Source organism: Trachypithecus francoisi, unplaced genomic scaffold, assembly GCF_009764315.1.
Source record: "Trachypithecus francoisi isolate TF-2019V2 unplaced genomic scaffold, Tfra_2.0 Lachesis_group3, whole genome shotgun sequence".
Lineage (NCBI taxonomy): Eukaryota > Metazoa > Chordata > Mammalia > Primates > Cercopithecidae > Trachypithecus > Trachypithecus francoisi.
The window spans coordinates 115,190,683-115,216,446 of NW_022681468.1; the positions used below are offsets into that span (position 1 = coordinate 115,190,683).

The 25,764-nt window shown below is 45.3% G+C and overlaps 1 protein-coding gene across 21 annotated transcripts in view; it reads right to left on the minus strand.

Annotated features, from left to right (window-relative positions):
* Window positions 1-25,764, minus strand: part of PML (promyelocytic leukemia) — a 57,976-nt gene that overhangs the window by 20,963 nt on the left and 11,249 nt on the right. For 20 of the 21 annotated variants that reach the window (XR_004431900.1, XM_033189411.1, XM_033189412.1 and 17 more), the window contains exons 3-4: window positions 8,160-8,740; window positions 6,649-6,719 (exon numbers count right to left, since the gene is read on the minus strand). Coding sequence is in view for 20 of the 21 variants with exons in the window: in XM_033189411.1 (XP_033045302.1) it covers window positions 6,649-6,719; window positions 8,160-8,740 (652 nt within the window). In the remaining variant the exon portion in view is untranslated. Of the gene's footprint in view, window positions 1-5,200; window positions 5,922-6,648; window positions 6,720-8,159; window positions 8,741-25,764 lie in introns of those variants that run through there. The other variant, XM_033189424.1, reaches the window with a different exon arrangement.

Here is a 25,764-nt window from a genome sequence, read left to right on the forward strand (position 1 = left end):
TACAGCCACGTGATGGAATATTATTAAGCCATAAAAAGGAATGGAGGACTGAGATGTACAACATGGATGAGCCCTGAACGTATTACATTAAATGAAAGAAGCCAGCTGGACGTGGTGGTGCACACCTGTAGTCCCAGCTACTTGGGAGGCTGAGGCACAAGAATGCAGTGAGCCAAGATTGTGTCACTGCACTCCAGCCTGGGGCACAGAGTGAGACTCCGTCTCAAACAATAATAATAATAATTAATTAATTTTTTAAAAAAGAAGCCAGACACAAAACACACATTGTATAATCCTATTTACATGCAATGCTCAGAATGGTTAAATCCATAGACACGGAAAGCAGATTGGTGGTTGCCAGGAAATGGGGGAGGGGGAAATGGGACTGCTTCATGGGTAAGGGGTTTCCTTTTGGGGGAATAAAAATATTCTGGGGCTAGATAGGTGGCAATGGCTGTGCAAGATTATGAAAGTACAGCAGGCTGAGGTGAGACAATCGCCTCAGTCTCCCACCTAGGCAACATAGCAAGACCTCATCTCTGAAAATTAAAAAGAAAAAAATTTAATCATTTGAGTTGGAGCTGCAAAGAAAAAAAAATTTAAAAATTTTAAAAATATTATGAATGTAATAAATACCACTAAATTGCACACTTCAAGAGTTAACATGGTGAATTTTATATGAATTTTATTGCCATAAAAATTATAGTTAAAAAAAAAGTAGGTACCATACTATGATTATTGCCAGTCTTCAGAGAAGGAAGCGGAGGCAGAGAGAGGTGAAGTGATTTCCCAAGGTCACATACCTCGGGACCCCTGGCCTGGCCTGAATCCAGTGTTTTGTTTATTTGTTTGTTTGTTTGTTTGTTTTGAGACAGTCTTGCTCTGTTTCCAGGATGGAGTGCAGTGGCGCGATCTTGGCTCACTGCAACCTCCGCTTTCTGGGTTCAAACGATTCTCCTGCCTCAGCCTCCCAAGTAGCTAGGATTACAGGCACACACCCCCATACCCAGCTAATTTTTGTATTTTTAGTAGAGACGGGATTTCACCATGTTGGCCAGGCTGGTCTTAAACTCCTGACCTCAGGTGATCCGCCCACCTCGGCCTCCCAAAGTGCTGGGATTACAGGCATGAGCCACTGCACCCGGCCAAATCCAGTGTCTTGAAATGGAGGCCTCTTCCTGCCCCAGCGTGCTCTTCATTTTCTTTACTTGCTGAGTCTTTTACATCCTTCCCCACCATCTTTCTCTCTTATGTGAACTTTAAACGTCCACTGGACCAATTGTTGAAAATGAGTGAGTGGCAGGGATATGCCTTCCTCACGGGGACAAGCTCTGTCCCTCTCATGTGGGCCTTCTGAGAACCACCCAGGCAAGCTGGGGCTGGGCGAGGAGGCTCCCCACAGAGGCTGCTGGGTGTGTAAGTTAAGGCAGGGATGGCCCCAGCACAGTGCTGGCTCCTGGGTGTGCCAGGTATCAGAACCCCGCGGTGGGTCCTTCTCTTGGGCTCCACACCATTGGCCATGATGGATTGACCTCCTTCTCTCCTCCCTTCCTTCCTTCCTTTTTCTCCACATCTTTAAAAAGAAGGAGGAGGATCTCTGCAGATTAGAGAGTGTGAGTCTGTCTGGGGAAGGAGAGAGAACAGATGATCTCCCAGGATCTGTCTCTGCCAGGCCTCTAGGAAAGTCTAGTCACTCTTAAGGCCAGTGGTTTTCAAACAGCAGCTTGTGACTCATTAGTGGATCCAACCATGAAAGCAATTTAGTGGGTCATGACCAACATTATTATATCAAAAATAATAGTATAGAATAGAAATATTATCAGAGTATATCCCATGTAACAATCATAATTTATTTTGTAAAACTTTTTTTTTTTTTTTTTGAGGCAGAGTCTCGCTCTTGTTGCCCACGCTGGAGTGTAGTGGCGTAATCTTGGCTCACTGAAACCTCCGCCTCCCAGGTTCAAATGATTCTCCTGCCTCAGCCTCCTGAGTAGCTGGGATTACAGGTGCCCACCACCAAGCCCAGCTAAGGTTTATATTTTTAGAAGAGACTAGGTTTCATCATGTTGGCCAGGCTGGTCTTGAACTCCTGACCTCAGGTGATCCACTTGCCTCTGCCTCCCAAAGTGCTGGGATTACAGGCGTGAGCCACTGCGCCCAGCCTATTTTATAAAACTTCTCCTTTAGCTACAGTATGTGTGTGCATATGTATACACTATAAGTTAAGATGTAAAATATATACATTTTTAATAGAGGATAATGGTCAAAAAAGAGATTAACCCACCTCATACACATTAGAATGACTATTATTTAAGAAAAAAAGAGAGAGAGACAATATAACAAATGTTGGTGAGGCTGTATTCTCTCCAGTCAAAACTTTTATACAGTGCTGGTGGAAATGTCAAATTGTGCCATAAAAAATGGAAAACAACATGGTGATTCCTCAAAAAAAATTAAAAATAGAATTACCATATGATCCAGTGATTCCACTTCTGAGTAAACATGCAAAATAATTGAAAGCAAGGTCTCAAGGAGATATTTGTACACCGTGTTCACAGTAGTATATTCACAATAGCCAAAAAATGGAAAAAGCCAAGTGTCCATCAACAGACGAATGGATCAACAAAATGTGGCATATACACATTCTGGGATATTATTATTCAGCTTTAACAAGAAAGGAAATTCTGACACATGCTACATGGATGAACCTTGAGAACACTGTGCTAAGTGAAATTGGCCAGTCACAAAAGGACAAATACTGTGTGATTCCACTTATAGGAGGTACCTAGAGTAGTGAAAATCATAGAGACAGAAAGTAGACAAGGGTCCCCAGGGCTGAGGGGAGGCAGCATGGGGAGTGACTGTCTTACGGGGACAGAGTTCCAGCTTCGGAAGATGAAAATCGCTCTGGAACGGGTGGTGGCGATGGGTGCACAGCAGTGTGAATGTACTCAATGCTACAGAACTGTACACTCAGTATACACTGAACTGAACATTTTGAAATGGTTAAGATGAAGTATTTTATGTTATGTGCATTTTACCAAAATTAAACATTTTTTTTTTTTCAAAAAGGAGTTTAAAAGGTCCTGCTCTACCATTCTGTGTCTGGCTCTGCAAACTGCTGGTATGTAAAAGACCCTCTTTCCAGACAGGTCACGAACTCCCCAAAGGCTGGGCTGGCCACCTCTCTGCCTCTGTCCCAACCTCCCTGACACACCCTCCATCCACGTTAATAAAACAGGGAACGCACCAGAGGGCTCAGTAGAGAAAAACACATCATAATGACGGATTTATAATTTTTATAGCTTTAAATAATAAATTTATTTTTTTCCATTAAAGTGTTATAACATGATTACAAAAAGCCTATGAGAAACAGAGGAGGGAAAATATCCGAGCTGCTGCCGCCCCACCCAAACAATGCTAGTGAAGCCTGTTGAGTTTTCTCTTCATCTCTTCCAGGCATATAGTTGCAATGAAAGTAAACAAACCAGCAGTTTCAAGAGGGGGGAGCGCTGGAGCTAGATGCCCAACTCCCGCCTTCTAAGGCAGAAACATGGACCCAAGAGCTGCTTCTCTCCTGGCACAGCTGATGGAGCACTTTCCCTTAGGACAGCTGTCTGTGCCTGCCTCACCTGTCCTTGCACTCACACTGTGTTCCCCACTTTCTTCCCTCAGCTCCACTGCCATCCCCAGGCAAGGACTGAAGCCAGAGGCTTTGCAAAAAGAGCAACCCTCTAATAGTCCAAGTTCAAACTGCTTCCTAGCTGATACTGACAGACCACGTCTATTCTGATTTTATCAAGACAAAGACCCAAAATACCTAGACCTTCACACAAGACAGTGCAGGCTCTCTTGCTGTTCATTCACCAATGACTAGCACCTGGAAGACAGCTGAGTCTGTGGACCAAGGGCACTTCCCCATTATTATTTTGATTTTATTTGTTTGTTTTTTGAAACAGGCTCTCACTCTGTCACTCAGGCTACAATGCAGTGGTGTGATCCCAGCTCACTGCAACCTCAAACTCCCTGGGCTCAGGTGATCCTCTCACCTCAGTCTCCTGAGTACCTGGGATTATAGGCACATGCCACCACAACTGGCTGATTTTTACACTTTTTGTAGAAACAAGGTCTCACCACGTTGCCAAGGCTGGTCTCAAATTCCTGGGCTCAAGCAATCTGCCCGCCTTAGTGTCCCAAGGTTCTGGGTTTACAGGTATGAGCCACCATACCCAGCCTTATTATTTTATATTACTTATTTACGAACATCATCCATTGTAGCATTGTTTGTAATAGCAAAACAACCTAAATATGCAGCAACAAGGAACTGGCTAAATAAAGCCTGCCATATCCATTTAATGGTCCATTATGCAGCTGCAAAAAGGTATCAGGAAGCTCTCTACCTATTGATAGGATAAGAATTCTGGTACGATGCCGTGTGTATATGGTATTATGCTACCTTTGTGAAGCACAGAATGGAAAAGGCAAATATCTATAATAATATTTGCTTGTAATTACATAAATTCTGGAAGGATATATAAGAAATTAAAAAAGAGGCAGGGCATGGTGGCTCATCCCTGTAATCCTAGCACTTTTGGGAGGCTGAGGTGGGTAGATCACTTGAGGCCAGAAATTTGAGACTATGCTGGCTAACATAGCAAAACTCCATCTCCCCTAAAAATGCAAAAAATTAGCTGGGTGTGGTAGTGAACACCTATAATCCCAGCTACTCAGGAGGCTGAGACATGAGAATGGCTTGTACCCAGGAGGCAGAGGTTGCAGTGAGCCGAGACTGTGTCACTGCACTCCAGCCTGGGTGACAGAGCAAGACTCTATCAAAATAAATTTTTAAAAGATAGTTATATGGGCATAAGAACTGGGGGCTGAAGTGGGAGTAAGACACTATTGATCACTTTCTATGTTTTTATTTCTGACTATGTGATTGTATTATGTGTATATATATTTAAAAAGAAAAGTCCTCATTTTATTTTGAGGTTGTGTATATAGGAATGCAGTACCCAAGGCAGTTAAGAGTCAGCTTTTAGGCCGGGCGTGGTGGCTCATGCCTGTTATCCCAGCACTTTGGGAGACTGAGGCAGGCGGATCATGAGGTCAGGAGTTTAAGACCAGCCTGGCCAATATGATGAAATCCCATCTCTACTAAAAAATACAAAAATTAGCCGGGTGTAGTGGTGCGCGCCTGTAGTCCCAGCTACTAGGGAGGCTGAGGCAGGAGAATGGCTTGAACCCCGGAAGCAGAGGTTGTAGTGAGCCGAGATTGTGCCACTACTCTCTAGCCTGAACAACAGAGCGAGACTTCATCCAGAAAACAAACAAACAAAAACAGAGTCAGCTTTTAATCTTGCCCCTAACTTGCTGTGTGTAGCCTTAGGTAAGTCACATCCTCTTTCTGGGCCTTAGCTTCATCCTCTGTTAATAAAAAAGGGGGTTAGACTCCATGCTCTTGCCTGGCTCTAAAACTCTGAGACTCTTAAGTCCTGTCTCTTCCAGGAAGCCTCTCCTGATTGCCTCAGCCTACAGCACTCTCTCTCTCCTATGGGTCATGCCATGGCAAAAGCTAGGCCCCTACCCACCACCAGAAGACCTGCTGTCCATGAAGGACTGGCCACTCCTGGGGCCAAACCCTTGATAGGCTAGGCGCACACAAACCTGAGTGACCAGGCTGGGGAAGAGACCAGACGCCAGGTCCAGGAAGAAACCGAGGATGCTTATTCTGGTGGAGAGGAGCCACACTTGTGAGTGCCAAAGGGGACAAGTCAAAGGGACACCACTGCATTTCCACCCAGAGAAGCACTTTCTAATTCAGAGCAGTCCAGAGTTGGGAGCAGCTGCCTTTAGAATGAGTAAGCTTCCTGTCCCTGGAGATGTGTACATGAAAGCTGGACAGCCACGGCTCAGGGATGCTGCAGAGGGAATGCCAGCATTAGATGGGACGTGGATACCTTCCAACCCTGAGACACTCTGGTTTGTTACATGTATGGTGGCCCTGGAATCACACCAGCAGAACCTGGGCAACTGGGATCCAGATCTGACTCCTGGCTTCATTTCCCATTCCTTTCCAAGAACCACCTGTGGGGAACAGTGGGGGAAGGCCCACCTACGCTGACTCCAAGAGAAGGCTCACACATTGGGGATAGGGTGCGGGGAGGAGAGGACATCTGCCACATCCCTTAGGGCCGCTGACCCTATATCTAACCATACATCTGACAACCATAGTTTCTCATGGCTGGAAGGCACCCATATGCCATCTAATACTGGAATTCCCTCTGCAGCAGCCCTGATCTGTGGCTGTCCGTCTAGGAAGGCACCCATATGCCATCTAATACTGGAATTCCCTCTGCAGCAGCCCTGATCTGTGGCTGTCCGTCTACCCCACATCTAACCCCCACTGAACCTGGCTCATGGACCATCAAGAGTAACTTGGGCATTTAGGAGCCTAGAGTCAGTCAGGTAGCCAGCCAACCCTTCCTTAATGTCTTCCTTTACTTCCTCTCACTGAAATTTCCAGTCCAGCCACTTGCTGTCCCTCACTCAGACACTCTCCCTGCACATACAGGGACAGCAGGACTCACAACCTGCCTGACCTGCTGGGCCCCACCGCCTCCCCTTCAGACCTCAAACCCATCTCACCAAGTCAACGTCAGTGGGATCCCTGGGAGTGCTGGCAGCCTCTGGGCTGGCTTTCTTGGATACAGCTGCATCTGTAGAACACAGAGAAGGTCACAGGCAGGTCAAGGAAATGCTGGTAAGGGACATCCTGACCTGGGACAGTGATAGACAGGAGGTCCCTGTTGCTTTTCCTGGTTACCCATTTTCTAGGGCATCCCACAGCACTGGACAACTCCCTGGAAGGGGCAGCTGGAAGGAGAGCTCTCTCGAATTCAGTGGGCAGGAACCCAGCCAGAAGGGAAAGAGAGGTGCATTAGAGTGCTTGCTTTTGGCTCCAAACTCCAAGTGCACCTCTCTCCATCTCTGAGCTACCAGCAAGGCTAAGTGTGTGCAATCATAAAGCCATCATTCCCAGCTCACTGACTCTCTGCATATAGTGAGAGCTCCATGATCTTCCTCACCTGCAGGCTGGTTTTTATTAAATCTAAATCTCTTATGCTTCAGAATAAAATAACTCTTCTCTCTGCCACTGTCCAGTTATAACACCTAAGACAAGCTGTGTAAACTCTGTGGGGTCACTTCCTTAATATGGGTAACACTCACTGCCTAGATGGAGAAGGCACAGGTCCAGGCCCTCTAAGATTATCCTTTATGATCCATGTCCAGCTCCAGGAGAAGTAAGTAAGCTCTCTGTCACCGGCACATACCCAGGTGCCTTCAGATTCCATAGCCTCCCTCCCCTTTCCCAGTAAGGGCATCCTATACCAGCTGCTCAGAGCTCACATTCCAGCTTAGAGATTTAGTCAAAGAGTCCTGGAGACCCTCTTGTGCACGCCCCCCACCCCTTACTTTGAAAGCCCCCTTGTTCCAGCTAATACACAGCTGCCCCATCTCCCGGATTTGGATTGCAGAGCTAGCTGAGCACTGTCTCATTCTCCAGCTATGTGATGTGGCTCTGGCTCCTTGAGATCAGAAACTGGTCTGTGTCTCCTTACCTCTCAAGTGTCCAACACTAGGCAGGGCGTGCAAAGGTTGTCGGACAGCAGGTCATCCTAGAGACAAGAGGTCTCCTCCACTGGGCCACTGTACGGTTTTGGGTAAGCATCCAATCATCCCCCGGAGGTTTTCTTAGCCCCCTTCTACCCTAACCCCAGGTCCCAATTGACTTCTCTGTTCCGAGACACTGGTGGCTTAAGAGAACCTCCTGAAGCGGTTGGTCCCTCTGGAGCCAAAATGATACTGGGTCTGATTCTCAGCTTTGCAGTTTTTCGTTCCCCATGAGTCATCGCTAGGTCAATCCATAAAGTCTTGTAAATTAGTAAAACGTGTCCCCTCTGGGTGGCTGCTGCCCTTTGTCAGGGCCTTATCTCCCCCTTATCCTGTGCCCTGGAACCTAAGACCTTACCAAATCCCAAAGACTGAATAAAAACCCAGTTTCCTTTTCTGTCAAATGGAGATGATCTCTTCTGACTCGCCTTCCCTAGGGTGCAGCAGAGGCACAGGCCGCCCAGGAAGATGGCTTGCGTGCTTACCTGTCCCCTGGGTGATGCAAGAGCTGAGGTCCTGCAAGCGCGCCTTGAACTCGTCGAAACCGTCCGTGCGCACAGCGGCTTGCAGGCTCTGGGGTTCCTCCTGGCGCAAGCGGCAGAGCGCCTGGCGCAGGAAACTGTGCATGTCCAGCACCTCCTGGTCCGAGGCGTAGCTCTTCATCCTCTGCACCAGCGCGCTGCCCGTGCGGATGCGCTGCAGCACAGCGTCCAGGCGGCCCAGCCGACTGGCCATCTCCTCGTAGTCGCGCTGGTACCGCGCGTCCACTGCCTCCAGCAGCTCGCGCTCCTGCGCCCGCAAGTGAGCTACCACCTGGCGCACGCGCGCGCGGATCAGCTCCTCGGTCTCGGCGCGCGCACGGCCCAGCTGGCCCACAGCCGCGTGCATCTGCGCGTGCACCGCGCCAAAGGCACTATCCTGCTCCTGCAGCGCCTGCGTCATGGCGTCCAGCTCCTCCTGTCGCTGCTGGATCTCTGCGCTGATGTCGCACTTGAGCTCACTGTGGCCGCTGTCAAGGAGAGCGCACGAGCAGCACAGCGGCTTGGAACAGCCTCGGCAGTAGATGCTGTGGACACACAAGGTTGGCCTGGGTTAGGACTCTCCTGACTTTTTCCTCTTAAAACGTTCGTTATTAAATTTCTTTTCCAAAATTACCAGACTTTGAATCACGGCATGTTTCTAGATTTCTGCTTTTCCCAATTCATTGTTTGTGGTTATGATGATAGTATCCAAACTACCAATAACACAGAAAAAGTTACTACAGTAACAATTTCAACATCCGGAAAACAATACACAGATACACGAAACGACAATCATCTCTTTCCACCACTTCTGAATTTCCCTTCCTCACTGAGGAAGCACCAGTTAAGCATTGTGGGGTGCACCCTTCCACACCTCTCTCCAGTGAAACCGCTTTACACAAATGCCAGACTGGGCTGCTGCTTGCAGGATGGTACAGACTTGACACATGTCAGCCATGCCACTTAACGTTTGCGAGAGCCCCTTGGATGAGAATTATTGTTATGCATATTTCCCAGAGGAAGAAACAGAACATGTTAAATGATTGACCTGGATGTCTACAATTTTGGGGGTTGATGTTTGTTTAAAAAAAAAGAAAGAAAGAAAGAAAGAAAGAAAGAAAGAAAGAAAGAAATCGGCCGGGCGCGGTGGCTCACGCCTGTAATCCCAGCACTTTGGGAGGCCAAGGCGGGCGGATTACCTGAGGTCGGGAGTTCGAGACCAGCCTGACCAACATAGAGAAACCCCGTCTCTATTAAAAATACAAAATTAGGCGGGTGTGTTGCCACATGCCTGTAATCCCAGCTACTTGGGAGGCTGAGGCAGGAGAATTGCTTGAACCCGGGAGAGGGAGGTTGCGGTGAGCTGAGATGGTGCCATTGCACTCCAGCCTGGGCAACAAGAGGGAAACTCCGCCTCAAAAAAAAAAAAAAAAGAAAGAAAGAAAGAAAGAAATCAACTCATATAATTACTTTGTAACTTCCTCCTCTTAACAAACTTTCACTCAGAGCATTCCTCTAGGTGCATAGGCACAGATCAGATGTATTCTCTTTAATAGCTCTGGTATATCCCAGATGGGCCACAATTGATTCAATCACTCGTTTTGCTGGCATTCAGGTAATTTCCTGTTTGTGCATTTTCTTTCTTTCCTTTTCCTTTGCTTTTTTTCTTTTGGTGCCAATATGGACAACACTTTAGTAATATCCAAGTTATATAGTCTAAACATGGATGTTTTTGTTCCTATGAAATAGATTATAAATATAGGCTTGCTAGATCAAAGTGTTTGTATTTTAATATTTTTATTTGGTTAATTTTTTTTTTTTTTTTTTGAGACAGAGTTTCACTCTTGCACTCAGCCCAAGCTGGAGTGCAATGGCGCCATCTTGGCTCACCACAACCTCTGTCTCCTGGGTTCAAGCGATTCTCCTGCCTCAGCCTCCCGAGTAGCTGGGATTACAGGCATGCACCACCACCCCGGCTAATTTTGTATTTTTAGTAGAGATGAGGTGTCTCCATGTTGGTCAGGCTGGTCTCAAACTCCCGACCTCAGGTGATCCACCCGCCTCGGCCTCACAAAGTGTTGGGATTACAGGCGTGAGCCACCACTCCTGGCCTGGTTAATATATTTTGGCTAGCATATACTTCCATAGCATTTATTGTGTATCAGACACTATTGTAAGTGTTGGCAGGTATCAACTCATTCAATCCTCCTGACAATCCAATGGAATAGATAACATTATTATCCCCATTTTAAGGATGAGAAAATTGGTGCAAGAGGCAAAATAATTTGTTCAAGGTCACACGATTAGTAAGTGGTAGAGTCTAGATGCAAACTCTAGTAGGCAGAATAGTGGCCTCTAAAGATGTCCACGTGCAAATTCCTGAGATCTGTGAATATGTCACCTTATTATGGCAAAAGGGTCTTTGCAGGTGTTATTCAATTAAGGACCTCGAGATAAAGAGATTATTCTAGATTATCTGGGTGGATTCAATGTAATCACGTGAATCCTTAAAAAGGAAAGGGCAGGGAGGCAGGAGAATGAGAGGAGATGTGATGAATGCAGAGGTGGGAGTGTTGTGATATAGCTGGCTTTGAAGACAGAAAGGGGGCATGCACCAAGGAATGTGGGCAGCCTCTAAAAGCTGGGAAAGGCAAGAAAACATTCTGCCTAAGAGCCTCCCAAAGGAGCAAAGCCTGCTGACACCTTCATATACCTCAGTGAGACCTGTTTCAGACTTCTTACCTCCAGAACCGTAAGAGAATACATTTACATTGTTTTAAGCCCCTAAATTTGTGGTAATTTGTTACAGCAGCAAAAAAAAAATATATAAAAACCTGGCCGGGCGCGGTGGCTCAAGCCTATAATCCCAGCACTTTGGGAGGCCGAGATGGGCGGATCACGAGTCAGGAGATCGAGACCATCCTGGCTAACACGGTGAAACCCCGTCTCTACTTTAAAAAAAAAGTACAAAAAAACTAGCCGGGCGAGGTGGCGGGTGCCTGTAGTCCCAGCTACTCGGGAGGCTGAGGCAGGAGAATGGCGTAAGCCCGGGAGGCGGAGCCTGTAGTGAGCTGAGATCCAGTCACTGCACTCCAGTCTGGGAGACAGAGCGAGACTCCGTCTCAAAAAAAAAAAAGAAAAAGAAAAAAAAAAGAAAATATAAAAACCCAGGCAGTCCAGCTCAGAGTCCATGTTCTTAACCATTACAAGGCTGCTTCTTCAAATATTACCAGGGAAAATACTGTTACTTCCCCAGAAATATTGCTGTAATTTACCCTCACTGGCAGTGATAAGAATAAGTCTTGGTGGCCTGCACCTGTAATCCCAGCTACTCGGGAGGCTGAGATGGGAAAACTGCTTGAACCCAAGAGGCGGAGGTTACAGTGAGCCAAAAATTGCACCACTGTACTCCAGTCTGGTCAAAAGAGCAAGACTCCATCAAAAAAAAAAAAAAAAAGAGGAATTAGTCAGCCCACCTGAGGCCAGAAGAAAGGGTCTCATCTGGGACCATGTTGCGATCAACTTCTTCTGGAACCAGCAACAGCCAGCCAGACTGATACACAGTGTTCATCAATGCTACGCTTAATTAGAAATACTAAGCAATTATGAAAAGAACTAATAACTCTGAAGAAGGCAATTTGGCAGTACCCATCAGAATTACAAATACATTTATCCCAGCAATCCTCTTTCTATAGATCTGCTCCACAGCTCTATCTCCACACATAACAAGATGATATCCATACAATTTATTCACTGCAGCACAGTCCACAATAGCAAAGAATTAGAAGCCACCCACATGTCCATTACAAGAAAATTAGTTACATACATTATGATCCACCCATACAACGAATACTATGTAGCTGTAAGCCATTGAGGAATCTATATACTGATAAGGAAAATTTTCCATGGAGAAATGAGGTTAATAATAGGAGTACTGGAAGGATTAAATGAGTTAATATATGGATAAAAGTTTGAAAAATGACTGGCATACAATGAGTGTTCAATAAATACTATTTGTATTACTATGATATATATTTTAAATTAGAAATCAAGGTGCAGAAATGTGTGTATCAGATACTACCTTTTGTGTAAGAATGGGGAAAAATAAGAATATCTTCATATTTGATTGTATTTGAATAAATAAATCTTAAAAGGACACGCAAATTAATAAAAGTGGCTACGGGATGGGTGGAATGAGGGTAGAGTAAGACATATTCACTGTATACCTTTTTAGATTATGTTTGAGCCTTGTGAATGTATGAATGTATTCCTTTTTCTGAAATTAAAAAACAGAATACTAATAAATGTGGGCAATTCTATAGGGTACAGGAATAAAGGGAGGAGAATAAGAAACAGTTGTCATTTTCCCACTGTGGATCTTGGACCCTTGGGGAGAGGGGCTGTGTCTGATGTTGGATCCCTTTCCTTGGAGACAGGGCTCCAAGCCTGGAAGGGCACACCTCAGGCAGCCTGGCTGGATAGAGAGCAAGACCTTCTGGATGGCCATCGTCTCCGCTGTGTCCTTTTTCTAAACTTCTTTTGTCCTGAATGGGGTTTCCTTAGGGAGACTGGCCCCTGCTCCCACTCCACATGGAAATGGGTAGCCAAGTGTCTGTGAGGTGGCCAGCCTGAATGAGACACCTGGGTCTAAAAGCTCCCAGCCCTCTGGTAAGACTGAGGTGCAGACCCTGAATCAAAGGGCTGCCACCCAGGGCCAGGAATAACCTTAGCCAGGCGGTTCCTTTACCTTCATTCATAGGACACTCACTGAGTACCTACTGTGTGCTTGGCACTTTGGAGGAGGCAGAGGTGAAGTGGGCAACTGCCCAGAAGGGCTCCATGACAAGAACCCAGACTTAACTGTATCTTCAGAAAGGCAAAATAATTATTTATTTGCTTCTGGAATACTCACAATAACGAGGAAAAACACCACTAACTTAATAAGAAATTGCTCACCAAAGTGGCTAGATTACATAATAATTAAGAAAGAAAAATAGCATAATTCTATCTTAGCAAAGCAAACGAAAAGAAATATGGGGGAAATTCCATCTTCCCATTCACAGCAGCTATTTTAAAAATTCTACAAAGCCATGGTTGTGTGCCTATAGTCCTAGCTACTAGGGAGGCTGAGGTGAGAGGATTGCTTATACCCAGGAGTTCAAGACCAGCCTGGGCAACATAGCAAGAACCCCATCTCTAAAAAACTTGTTTTTAATTTTAAAAAGGTACAAAATACCTAGAAAATTACAAAAACCTACTAAGAGATAAAGTCTAAAAAACAGAAGACTGTATCAAGGTCCCAAAAAGAGAGACTAAATATTATAAAATTATTAATTCTCCTTGAGTTAATAAACAGGTTTAAGGCAATTTAAATTATTTTTGAAACTTAACCGAAGTATTCTAAATTTCTTTCTTTTTTTTTTTTTTCTTTTTGAGACTGAGTCTCACTCTGTTGCCCAGGCTGGAGTGCAGTGGCACAATCTTGGCTCACTGCAACCTCTGCTTTCCGAGTTCAAGTGATTCTTGTGCCTCAGCCTCTCAAGTAGCTGAGACTACAGGTGTGAGCCACCATGCCTCGTGAATTTTTTTTTTTTTTTGTATTTTCAGTAGAGACGGGGTTTCACCATGGTGGCCAGGCTGAGCTTGAACTCCTGATCTCAGGTGATCCACCCACCTCGGCCTCCCAAAGTGCCAGGATTACAGGCATAAGCCACCACGCCTGGCTAGGTTTCTAAATTTCGTATGAAGGAACAAACAGATAAAATAGCTAAGAAAAAAAAAAATAATTTTATAGAGACAGAGTCTCAACATTTTGCCCAGGCTGGTCTCAAATTCCTAGGCTCAAGTGATTCTCCCACCTTGGCCCCCAAAGTGATGGGATTTCAGGTCTAAGCCACTATGACCAGCTGCTAAGAAATGTTTGAGGAATCAGTGTAAGGAAGGGATAACACATTACAGAAATGCCATTATTAAGAGAATATGGTACTAGTTCAAGAGTCAAGAGAAGGATCAGTAGAACAGACCTGATAGGCCTGATGTAGTCCCTGGCATATAGAAATGTAGTATTTTATATAATGAAGAAAGCAACCCATCTTTTTCTCTTGTTTTTTGAGACAGAGTCTCACTGTGTCGCCCAGACTGGAGTGCAGCGGCGTGATCTCAGCTCATTGTAACTTCCACCTGCCAGGTTCAAGCGATTCTCCTGCCTCAGTCTCCTAAGCAGCTGGGACTACAGGTGTGCACCACCACACCTGGCTAATTTTTTTGTATTTTTAGTAGAGACAGGGTTTCACCATGCCGGCCAGGCTGGTCTTGAACTCCTGACCTCAGGTGATCTGCAAGCCCCTGCCTCCTAAAGTGCTGGGATCACAGACATGAGCCACCATGCCCAGCCAGCAGCCCAAACTGATGGACATTAAAGGAGTTTTCAACAATTGGAATCAGAGAAATTGGCTAGGGAGGAGGGTAGGGGGCAGGAATGAAATTAGAGCTTTGCTTCTTGTTTCATGTTCAGATACGCTTCCAGTGAATCACAAAGTTAAATGTGTAAAATTACATCTCGAAGGAGAAAACATAGTGGACTATTTACTCTCACCATAGTAAAGACACTATAATTACTGAAAAAATGAAAGAAACCACACAATCAGTAGATGCCACTGCCTTAAAAATTCAAAACTAGGCCGGGCGCGGTGGCTCACACCTGTAATCCCAGCACTTTGGGAGGCCGAGGTGGGTGGATCACGAGGTTAGGAGATCGAGACCATACTGGCTAACATGGTGAAATCCCGTCTCTACTAAAAATACAAAAAAATTAGCCGGACGTGATGGCGGGTGCCTGTAGTCCCAGCTACTCAGGAGGCTGAGGCAGGAGAATGGCGTGAACCCGGGAGGCGGAGCTTGCAGTGAGCCGAGATGGCGCCACTGCACTCCAGCCTAGGTGACAGAGCAAGACTCCATCTCAAAAAAAAAAAAATCAAAACTATATATTTTTGAAAGATATTCATGACTATAAGAAAAGCAAGTTATACAACGGTAAGTGTTGTTCATTTTGTTTTAGATGATCACAGAGATAGCAAAAAGGAAAGGAAAAGGTCTAGAGTGATAGTATCCTCTTTCTCTCATCCCTCCTTTTCACCTATTTAGATTTTCCAAAAGTTTCTATAATCAATTCTAAGTAAAGGAGTTTGGACTTTAAATAGGAAGCAATGGGGAACACTCAAAGAACCTCCCGTCTAGGTATTACAACAAAGCTCTCTCTCTTCTCTGGAATGTATTGTTTCATTTACCCCTTTATGACTCTTCAGTGCAATGACTCCACACTGTTCATTTTTTTTTCAGAGACAGGGTCTTGCTATGTTGCCCAGACTGGACTTGAATTCCTGGGCTCATGCAATCCTCTCACCTCAGCCTCCTAAGTAGTGTATTTTATTTCATTTTATTTATTTATTTTTAAATTTATTTTAATTTATTTATTTTTTGAGACAGAATCTTGCTCTGTTACCAGGCTGGGGTGCAGTGGCGAGATCTCGGCTCATTGCAACCTCTGCCTCCTGGGTTCAAGCGATTCTCCTGCCTCAGCCTCCCAAGTAGCTGGGACTACAGGTGTGCACCACCACACTCAGCTAATTTTTGTATTTTTAGTAGAGACAGGGTTTCACCAGGTGGGCCAGGATGGTCCCAATCTCTTGACCTCGTAATCCGCCCACCTCAGGCACTTTGGGAGGCAGGAGCTAACACATACCACTCTTGGCATGGCAGTTTAGACATGGACAGCTTTAGGATGGGGAGACTGAAAACCCAGGAAACATGTTGAGGCTTCTATTAAAATATACTACTCAGCCAGGCACGGTGGCTCATGCCTGTAATCCTGGCAGTGTTCCCCTGGATCATGTCACTCATTCAATAGGCGGCAGGTACACTGCCACATGGGTTCCCTGTTTCTCCTGCCATCTTTATGGTGGGGAATAGCACGACCATTCAACAGCCACTCCTGGATGCCTCCCTGTCCTCTATGGTTTCAATGATTTTTTTTTTTTTCTTTTGAGACAGAGTCTCACTCTGCCACCCAGGCTAGAGTGCAGTGGCATGATCTCGGCTCACTGCAACCTCTGCCTTCTAGGTTCAAGCAATTCTCCTGCCTCAGCCTCCCAAGTAGCTGGGACTATAGGCGTCCGCCGCCACGCCCGGCTAATTTTTGTATTTTTAGTAGAGACGGGGTTTCACCATATTCGTCAGGCTGGTCTCGAACTCCTGACCTTGTGATTCGCCCACCTCGGACTCCCAAAGTGCTGGGATTACAGGCATGAGCCACCACACCTGGCCCAATAATTTTTTATTAAGTCTTCTTGATCCTATCTTCATTGACTTAAAAAACTTATGACTGAGCGCGATGGCTCACGCCTGTAATCCCAACACTTTGGGAGGCCGAGGCAGGTGGATCACCTGAGGTCAGGAGTCTGAGACCAGCCTGGCCAACATGGTGAAACTCCGTCTCTACTAAAAACACAAAAATTAGCTGAGTGTGGTGGCAGGCGCCTGTAATCCCCGCTACTCGGGAGGCTGAGGTAAGAGAATCACTTGAACCCGGGAGGCGGAGGTTGCAGTGAGCTGAGATTATGCCACTGCACTCCTGCCTGGGAGACAGAGTGAGACTCCATCTCAAAAAAAACCCAAAAAACTTACTGAGTACCATCTAGGTCTAGGCATGGGGCAAGGGTATAAAGATGATTAAGGCAGAATGCTGACTCCTAAACCTGTCCCAGCAGTTCCCACTGCTACTGCCTCTGTTCTTGCCTCGATTATTGCTTATCTCCTTGAGCACGATGTCCTAAGAGGCCTCCCTACCTCTGGTCTCTCCAGCTCCAATCAGCTCTCCCCAGTGCCACCAGCATGGTATTTCTAAAATATGGTTATCCTCATATGCTCAGATAATGGCCAGTATGCCCGTCATAAGTACAATCCAAATAGTGTCAGCGGTGAGAAATTTTTTAAGCATCATATGTGTTATATGTTATTAAAGGAGATTCAAATTTTGGAACAAAGTACATCATTGGGGGAAATTCATTGACTTTCATAATAATACAGTACAATTATATAGTATTGAATATTGGTGAACATTAACCAATATTCAATTTGGATTTACATGCTGGTAAATGTTGCAAGAAATAAGACAAAGTTTATCACATAATACTGATTATCAAGCTATTTTATTTAAATCTGATCTATTTTCAGTACATGAAATGTCAAGAGATGGAAATACCTAAAATAATCAATTAATTAAAGCCATGTATAAGAAAAAAGATAATTTGATGAGTAACATAAAAATAACACAGCAATATATGAGTTAAGTAACATCGTGAGAACGGACAGCTCTTCTATTCAGTCATTCCAGTTTTGACACACCTCACCAACTCTTACAGCTTTGGCAGAACATAACCAAATTGCAAAATATGCCACAGCAGGAATTTGTTACAAAATTCAAAGAGTAATCATTAAATATTAATATAATCCAGTGACACAGAAAACAAGCAGTAACTCCTTATGTGACATAAATAATTCTGATATTCTCAAGCACTTTTATAAAAATATGTATCAAGTGAATGCATATGGTGGTTCTAATCTTGGTTACTCATTCAACAGTCATTAAGTAAATAAGTTCTCCCACCCTAAATGGTAGTAGTACTGTTATATTACTAAACTGAACAAACCTAAAGTTAATAAATTACAAATTGCAATACTATTGGTAATAGAGCAAGAAAAAGAAAATGAGAAGGAAGAAAAAGAAGATGGAGGAGAAGCAATTTAAGCAATTGAAATAAAGAGCATTTTTAGATTGAAGGAGCATGCTAAGTTCCAGAATAATTTGATACAAAATGTTCAACACCAAGACAGCTTGGTTAAATTAATAAATTTCAAGAATAAAAAATATCTTTAGGCATCAAGACAGAACAAGCAAGTCAGTTTGGCCCCGGAGCTGTCCTAATGAACAGTTGATGCTGGAAGACAGTGCAGCAGCATCTACAAAATTTTGAAAGTGATTGTGACCAAGAATATTATACCCAGCCAAGATATTATTCAAGTATCAGAGTAACCCAGAGACATTCTCAACACCAAGAGACTCAAGGAATTCAGAACAAAGAAGTCCTTCTTGAAAAAAAAAAAATTGCTTATTGATAACATCTATCCAATTAAGAGCTCAATGAAAATACAAAACTTGGGAAAAGTGATGTTAAAGTAAAAAGACCAGTGGTGAACCTTACAGTCCTATTGACATGGAACCAAAACTAGAAGGATGGAAGCCAACCATCTTGATCTTTCGTTGCAGAGACTCAGTTACTACCATGTAAAATAGAAGCGTTTCATTAAAAACAAACGATATGAGGCTGGGCATGGTGGCTCCTGCCTGTAATCCCAGAACTTTGGGAGGCCGAGGTGGGTGAATCACCTGAAATCAGGAGTTCGAGACCAGTCTGGCCAACATGGCGAAACCCCGTCTCTACTAAAAATACAAAAAAATGGCCGGGCACAGTGGTTCATGCCTGTAATCCCAGCACTTTGGGACGCGGAGGTGGGTGGATCAGGAGATCAGGAGTTCAAGACCAGCCTGGCCAAGATGGAGAAACCCAATCTCTACTAAAAATATAAAATTAGCCAGGAGTGGTGGCAGGCGCCTGTAATCCCAGCTACTTGGGAGGCTGAGGCAGGAGAATTGCTTGAACCCAGGAGGCAGAGATTGCAGCAAGCCGACATCGCGCCACTGCACTCCAGCCTGGGCAATGGAGTGAGACCTGTCTCAAAAAAAAAAAAAAAAACCCAAAAACCCCAAAACAGTTAGCTGGGCTTATTGGTGCATGCCTGTAATTCCAGCTACTTGAGAGGCTGAGGCAGGAGAATCGCTTGAACCCGGGAGGCGGAGGTTGCCCTGAGCCGAAATCATGCCGCTGCACTCCAGCCTGGGCGACAGAGCGAGACTCTGTTTCAAAAAACAAAACAAAACAAAAAAACAGTATGACTGCAACCTCTTAATGTCTTGCGGTTTTTTCCCTTAATCTTAGAGGGATCTTTTAAGAAAATATTTTAAGATGAAGAATTACTTCTTTGCAGTTCAGCAAGTCTAATTTTACTTTAGTTTCTTTATCTTCTGTAAAAGTCAGGGAAAATTAAGTTCAACATTGCTTAAATTGCATGCTTACTTAAGATACACTCTAAATTCTTAAGAAACAACTGTTAGAATTCTTTTTGCAACTCAGTGCAGTCGTTAGGTTTGGGCTGCCTGAATGTAGAGTCCAGCAGGAGTAGGACAGGGGCCACCCATTCTGCAATCAGGAAACCCTGCATCCTGTTCTGGCCCTGGCTCCCACAAGCTCTTCCTTTTGGGAAGCTCCTGTTAACTCTCTGGCCTCTCACCTTGTTTGTACAAAGGGAACAAACAGTTCTCTCTTCCTAATAATCTTACAGGAGGGTGTGGGAATTATGAGAATAGCACAGGAAAAACATCTCAAATGGCAGGATAGTGCTCTACTTTGTTAACAGGAAAGGTTGAATGCAGCCCAAACAGCCCATTTCCTAACCTGGTTGGAAAAGGATGGCTTCCTATTGAAAAGAGTTTACCCAGGTACCAAGAGGTGAGGCTGTTTCACTTGAGGCTGGCTTCAAACCTGTCCCCTGCACTTCAGTTTCTGTTCCACTGCCTTCCATACACCTGGAGTGCTTTTTTCCTTCTTTGCTTTCATTTACAGTGGCTACTGGACATTTTTTCTAAGATGTATTGAAGGCACATTCTTCTTTATTCTTGTACCAATATGAAACTGGACTTTGCCTTTAGGTAGCCACACATTCCTGTTCTCAGTCCATGAGCTTTGGGGGAGCATATGACTCAGGCTTAAGCTAATCTGAGAACCCCCCTAGCCTTAGCCACCCTTGCAGGGAGAGGAACCTGACCCAATCAAAGACACACTGAGATTTAGCTTGGAATGCTGGGAGAGAGTCACACTCTCTTCCCCTTGAATCTGGGGCTGAGGGCGTAACCTCTGGAGCTGTCGCAAACATCTGGCACCCATGAGGAGTTAACCCTTCTGTGAATGGACCAGTCTTGGAAGAAAGCCAGGTCACAAGAAATACAGAGAAAGTACCTCCTGGTGACACAATCTGAATATCTAATCGGTCAGGTCAGAGGCCAGCTTGACCCCGATTCACTTATATCAGCCATCAATCCAGCTTTTGCTTAACCTACTAACTAAAAAAAGTCACTAATTTATAGTTTGTTTTAGATGCAACTTATAGAGACAAACCTCTTCAAGGTGTAGCTGAAACACTAAAATATCAGGGTTTCCCTGACCCTCCCACATAAATACAAGTTTTCCCTTCTTAAAACTGCCACAGCACTTGATCTGAACATGTCTTCTGGGACCTCTGGGTTCTTGCCATAGAGTACAAGGTTGCACACACATGCAACTTATCCATAGGCTGAAACTCTCCACAAATTCAAGCTTCAAAGGCAGGCATTCTTTTTCATCTGGCAATAGCTATCTATCATAATATCAGTCATGAAACAGATGCTTAATAAGTGATTGCTCAATGGCTGTCTGGCTGTGGTTCTATTAATAGTTAGTTTTTAATTGTATCAGTTAGCAATCAACGAGAAAAGCTTGTTAATTTCTTTTTTTTTTTTTTTTGGAGACAAGGCCTCGCTCTGTTGCCCAGACTGGAGTGTGGAGTGCAATAGCATGATTATGGCTTACTGCAGCCTCAACGTCTCAGGCTCAAGTGATCCTCACACCTCAGTCTCCCTAGTAGCTGGGACTACAGGCGTGCACCACTATGCCAAAAGCTTGTTAATTTCAAGTCTTGTTAAAAATCGTTCTAAAGGCTGGGCACAGTGGTTCATGCCTGTAATCCCAGCACTTTGAGAGGCCCAGGCAGGTGGATTGTCTGAGCTCAGTAGTTTGAGACCAGCCTAGGGAATATAGTGAAACCCCAGCTCTACCAAAAAAAAAAAAAAAATTAACTGGGCATGGTGGTACATGTCTGTAGTCCCAGCTATTATACTTGGGGGTCTGAGGTGGGAGGACAACTAGGGCCTGGGAGGTCAAGGCTTCAGTAAGCTGTAATCGCACCACTGCACTCCAGCCTGGATGACAGAGCAAGCCCCTGTCTCAAAACAACAAAACGAAAAAACCCCAAATTGTTCTAAAATGTCCCAGGCCTCCATCCCTGAATAGCAACGCCCACTCCCACAGCTGCAGAAAGTAGAGGAGATTGGCCTTCAGAAGGAGCACCAGCCCTAATCCTGATCTTGGCTTGGGCTGCTTCAAATTCCCTGCTTCTGGCTGGGCATGGTGGCTCAAGCCTGTAATTCCAGCACTTTGAGAAGCCGAGGTGGGTGGAGCCCAGAAGTTCGAGACCAACCTGGGCAACATGGTAAAAACTCATCTCTACAAACTAGGAAGGCTAAGGTGGGAGGATCGCTTGAACCTGGAAGGTTGAGGCTGCAGCGAGCCATGACTGTGCCACTGCACTCCAGCCTGGGTGACGGATCAAGACACTGTCTCAAAAATAAATAAGTAAACTTCTTGCTTCTTTCTCCAAAACATCAAAGGAGACCAGGAGGAAAACCCCTTTTATCCACATACTGTTCTACAAATCTACCTTCGAGGTAAGTTCATAAAAAACCTGGAAATGGGTCATTTATTGTCCATATCTTTCATCATGTTACCCAACTCCTGGCAGCAGCCTTTCTTCTGCCCATGTAATGCTCCTTGCAGGCCAGGAAGCAATCCCAATAATATCATCAATCCCCAATAAAATGCAATTTACCGCTAACTTCACAGAGGGCACCAAGAGAGCACCAAGCAGGCATGGGTGCTGATCCTTCAATCACACCTCTTAAACTTGATTAATAGGCCTTTTGTTTCCTCCAGTTAATGATAACTCAAGCTCTTTCTGGCTGCAGGCTTTGATGGCCCTGGATTAACTCCCCCACTCCATCCAGCAAACTTTAGGATCTGACACCCAGACACAGACAAGACTCAGCTCCACCTGCAGCCCTAGACCCACACTATGCTTGGGTGGAAGCACTCCTGAGAATGTCTGGTCAGGCAAGTGCTGGCAGTGTGAGACCGCAGCCATCTCTGCACCCCTCCATCTCTGCATTCTTGGGTGGAAGCACTCCAGAGCACGTCTGGTCAGGCAAGTGCTGGCAGTATGGGACCGCAGCCATCTCCACACCCCTCCCTCTCTGCATTCTTGCAGGTCTCACCCCCACCTGAACCTAAGACCTAGTGTACTCATGAGGCTCCCTTTCCATTCTCCAGATTCTCTGCTTCAGTTTCTATTGGATATGTATCCCACATCTGGTGGCAAGTCCCCTCAAATTCTCCATGGAATGGAGTGAAATATAAATAAGTATGCAGCCAAAGAAATTCTGATCTCCCTGTTCCCAAACTTGCCCACTGTTGTCAACGTACTGGAGTACAGAGAGAGGGTCTCATCATCTATCCCACCACTCCTCAACACCCATCAATGGGTTTTCTTTTTTTTTTTTTTTTTAATTTTTGAGACAGTCTCACTCTGTCATCCAGGTTGGAGTGCAGTGGCACAATCTTGGCTCACTGCAAGCTCTGCCTCCCAGTTCACACCATTCTCCTGCCTCAGCCTCCTAAGTAGCTGGGACTACAGGTGCCCGCCACCACGCCTGGCTAATTTTTTTGTATTTTTAGTAGAGATGGGGTTTCGCCGTGTTAGCCAGGATGGTCTCGATCTGCTGACCTCATGATCCACCCACCTCGGCCTTCCAAAGTGCTGGAATTACAGGCATGAACCACCGCGCTCGGCCCCATCAATGGATTTTCAATAGAGCCCTCCACAGGGTCCCATTCCCATTGTCTTCCAGAGGATAGTCACTGGTGAAAAGATTAGGTGGTGTGAAGGCATGACAAAGGAGAAAGCTGACAACACTGAGTGTTCTGGAAATTGTAGCATAGAGTCCTGACTCCTTCCAAGCCTGCCACGTCTGACCCCAACTCACCCTTCCAGTGCCTGCCCTCACATCAACCTTCTATTGCAGTTTCTGAAATGCTGCAGACTCACTAGTGCCCCTTCCTTGCCCCTGTGGTCTCTCCTATCTGTAACCTTTCTCTTTCCTTATACATCACACTAAGTGTGATGGCCTCTTTGAAGCCGCCTTCCCCAGCCAATCCCAGCAGGGTAAGTGGCCTTTTCTGAGCTCAGCTACCTTTGTGCCTGCCTGCCTTCTTCCTTCCACAACTGACTGAGCACAAACAGGATGTCGGCCCTGTGCCAGATAAGGCATGCTGCTGAGGGCAAACCTAAGAGAAAACAGTGTGACAAAGGCAACTCTCAGAACACAGTCACAATAGACAGCAAAGTCACACAGCCTTCTGCACAGAACCCTGCCGCCTCGATGTTAATGGCTGATCTGTTTACCAAGCTGTGATCTCAAGGAGGGGCTGTGTCCATTCATATTTCTACCCCAGCCCCTAGTAAAGAACATGCCACACAGTAGGTGTGACATGAACATGAAAGAATGGACTTCACAGGCATGTGGAGCAAATACCAATGGCCCCAGGGCAGACACCCCAAGTCCCAGGTTTAAAGCCACCTCTGGGGCTGCTCCCCAGTGTGAGCTGTAAATCAGATCAGTGTCAAAGAGCGAGGTGGCTGCTAATTGACTTGGGACCAGAGGAAGTTGTGAGCTTTTATTTATGACATTGAGGTTTTGTGCAGAAAAAATAAGTGGAGTTTATCCAGTAACCACTGGTAAATTGTGAAGCAGTATGAAATGGGAGTGGGAGCATATGATTTTTCAGGTTTTTTAAGGCCATGCATCGTGCTGAAGGAACAGGAATCCTGCCCTCTTGCTGGCTGAAACTTCCCTGCCCATTGTTCCTGACATAGGGGATAAAAATATGCCACTCCAAAATATGCCACTTTGGCATATGATTGTTTTGAGCTGCAGGCAAATGAAAACCAACAGATACAGAAAGGAGCCTTCTAAGAGCTTCTCTTATGACTAAAAACAGGAACTCTTTTGACTGTTACGCTCTTTGCTCTTATGACTAAAAGCAGAAACTTCTGAGAAACAAGAACTGCATAAATCTCCTCTCTCAGGGAAGTTTTACAGCCACGAAGATGGAAAGCTGGCGCCAAGTGGGCCCGCACAAACAAACCTTACTCCATTAGGATTCTCATATATTTGCCAAATCTCCTGTTGAAATGTGACCTCCAGTGTTGGAGGCGGGATCTAGTGGGAGGTGTTTGGGTCATGAGGGTGGATCCCTTATGAATAGCTTGGGGCCATCCCATGGTAATGAGTAAATTCTCTCTCTGGTAGTTCATGGGAGAGCTGGTTATTTAAAGGCACCTGACACCTCCTTCTCCCACTTCCTCTTTCTCTCTCTCTCTCTCTCTCTCTCTCTCTCTCTCTCTCTCTCGCTCCCTCTATTGCCATGCAACACGCCTGTTCCCCCTGCACCTTCTGCCATGATTAAAACCTATCTGCAGCCTCACCTGAGGCCAAGCAGGTTTCTGGTGCCACATTTGTACAGCAGGCAGAACATGAGCCAAATAAACCTCTCTTCTTTATAAATTAGCCAGCCTCAGGTATTCCTTCTAGCAATGCAAAACAGAAACACAACTTCCTACAGTTTGCCACCTTTGCAAGCCTAAAACCCCTTTCTTTTATCCTGCCACTTCTCTAAACATTTCTTTTTCTTTCATTAAGCTATGTAAGCTGAGGTTCTAACCAATGCTTTGAGTTACTCATCTCTGGATACTCCCATGTATATGCATAATTCCCATGCTAGATGTGATACCCATGCTAGATGCACATGCTAAAATGCTCCTGTTTTTCTCTCTCTCTCTTTTTTTTTTTTTTTCCAGACAGAGTCTCGCTCTGTCACTCAGGCTGGAGGGCAGTGGTGTGATCTCAGCTCACTGCAGCCTCCACCTCCAGGGTTCAAGCAGTTCTCCTGCCTCAGCCTCCTGAGTAGCTGGGATTACAGGTGTGTGCCACCACGCCTGGCTAATTTTTGTATTTTTGGTAGAGATGGGGTTTCACCATGTTGGTCAGGCTGGTCTCAAACTCCTGACCTCAGGTGATCCACCCACCTCTGCCTTCCAAAGTGCTGGGACTACAGGCGGGCCCAGACTGCTTTTCTCTTGTGAATCTATATCTTGTGAGTCTAATTTACAGGGACCTAGCTGGACATCTAAAATGGGTACAGACAAAAGGTTTTTTCCATCCCTAATGGGGAGAAATCCACCTCTGACCCCCACAGTAGAGGTGGGACTACTTACAAACTGACACCATCTGGGGCTCGTGGGGAGCGGCCCTGTTCCACTGCAGGGATTGAGTGTGGGGTATAAATTGTGCTTTACACAACTGCTGCCAGCCCACACTAGCTACAAACACTGAACAATCTGGATGTCAGCCTTTACATGGGAGCAGATAGCACAGACCGCAGGACAACTATGAAGAGAATCAACAGCCAAACTGAGCAAGTCCCCATTGAAAAGGGGATCATGTAGGAAACATATACCTTTGTAAATG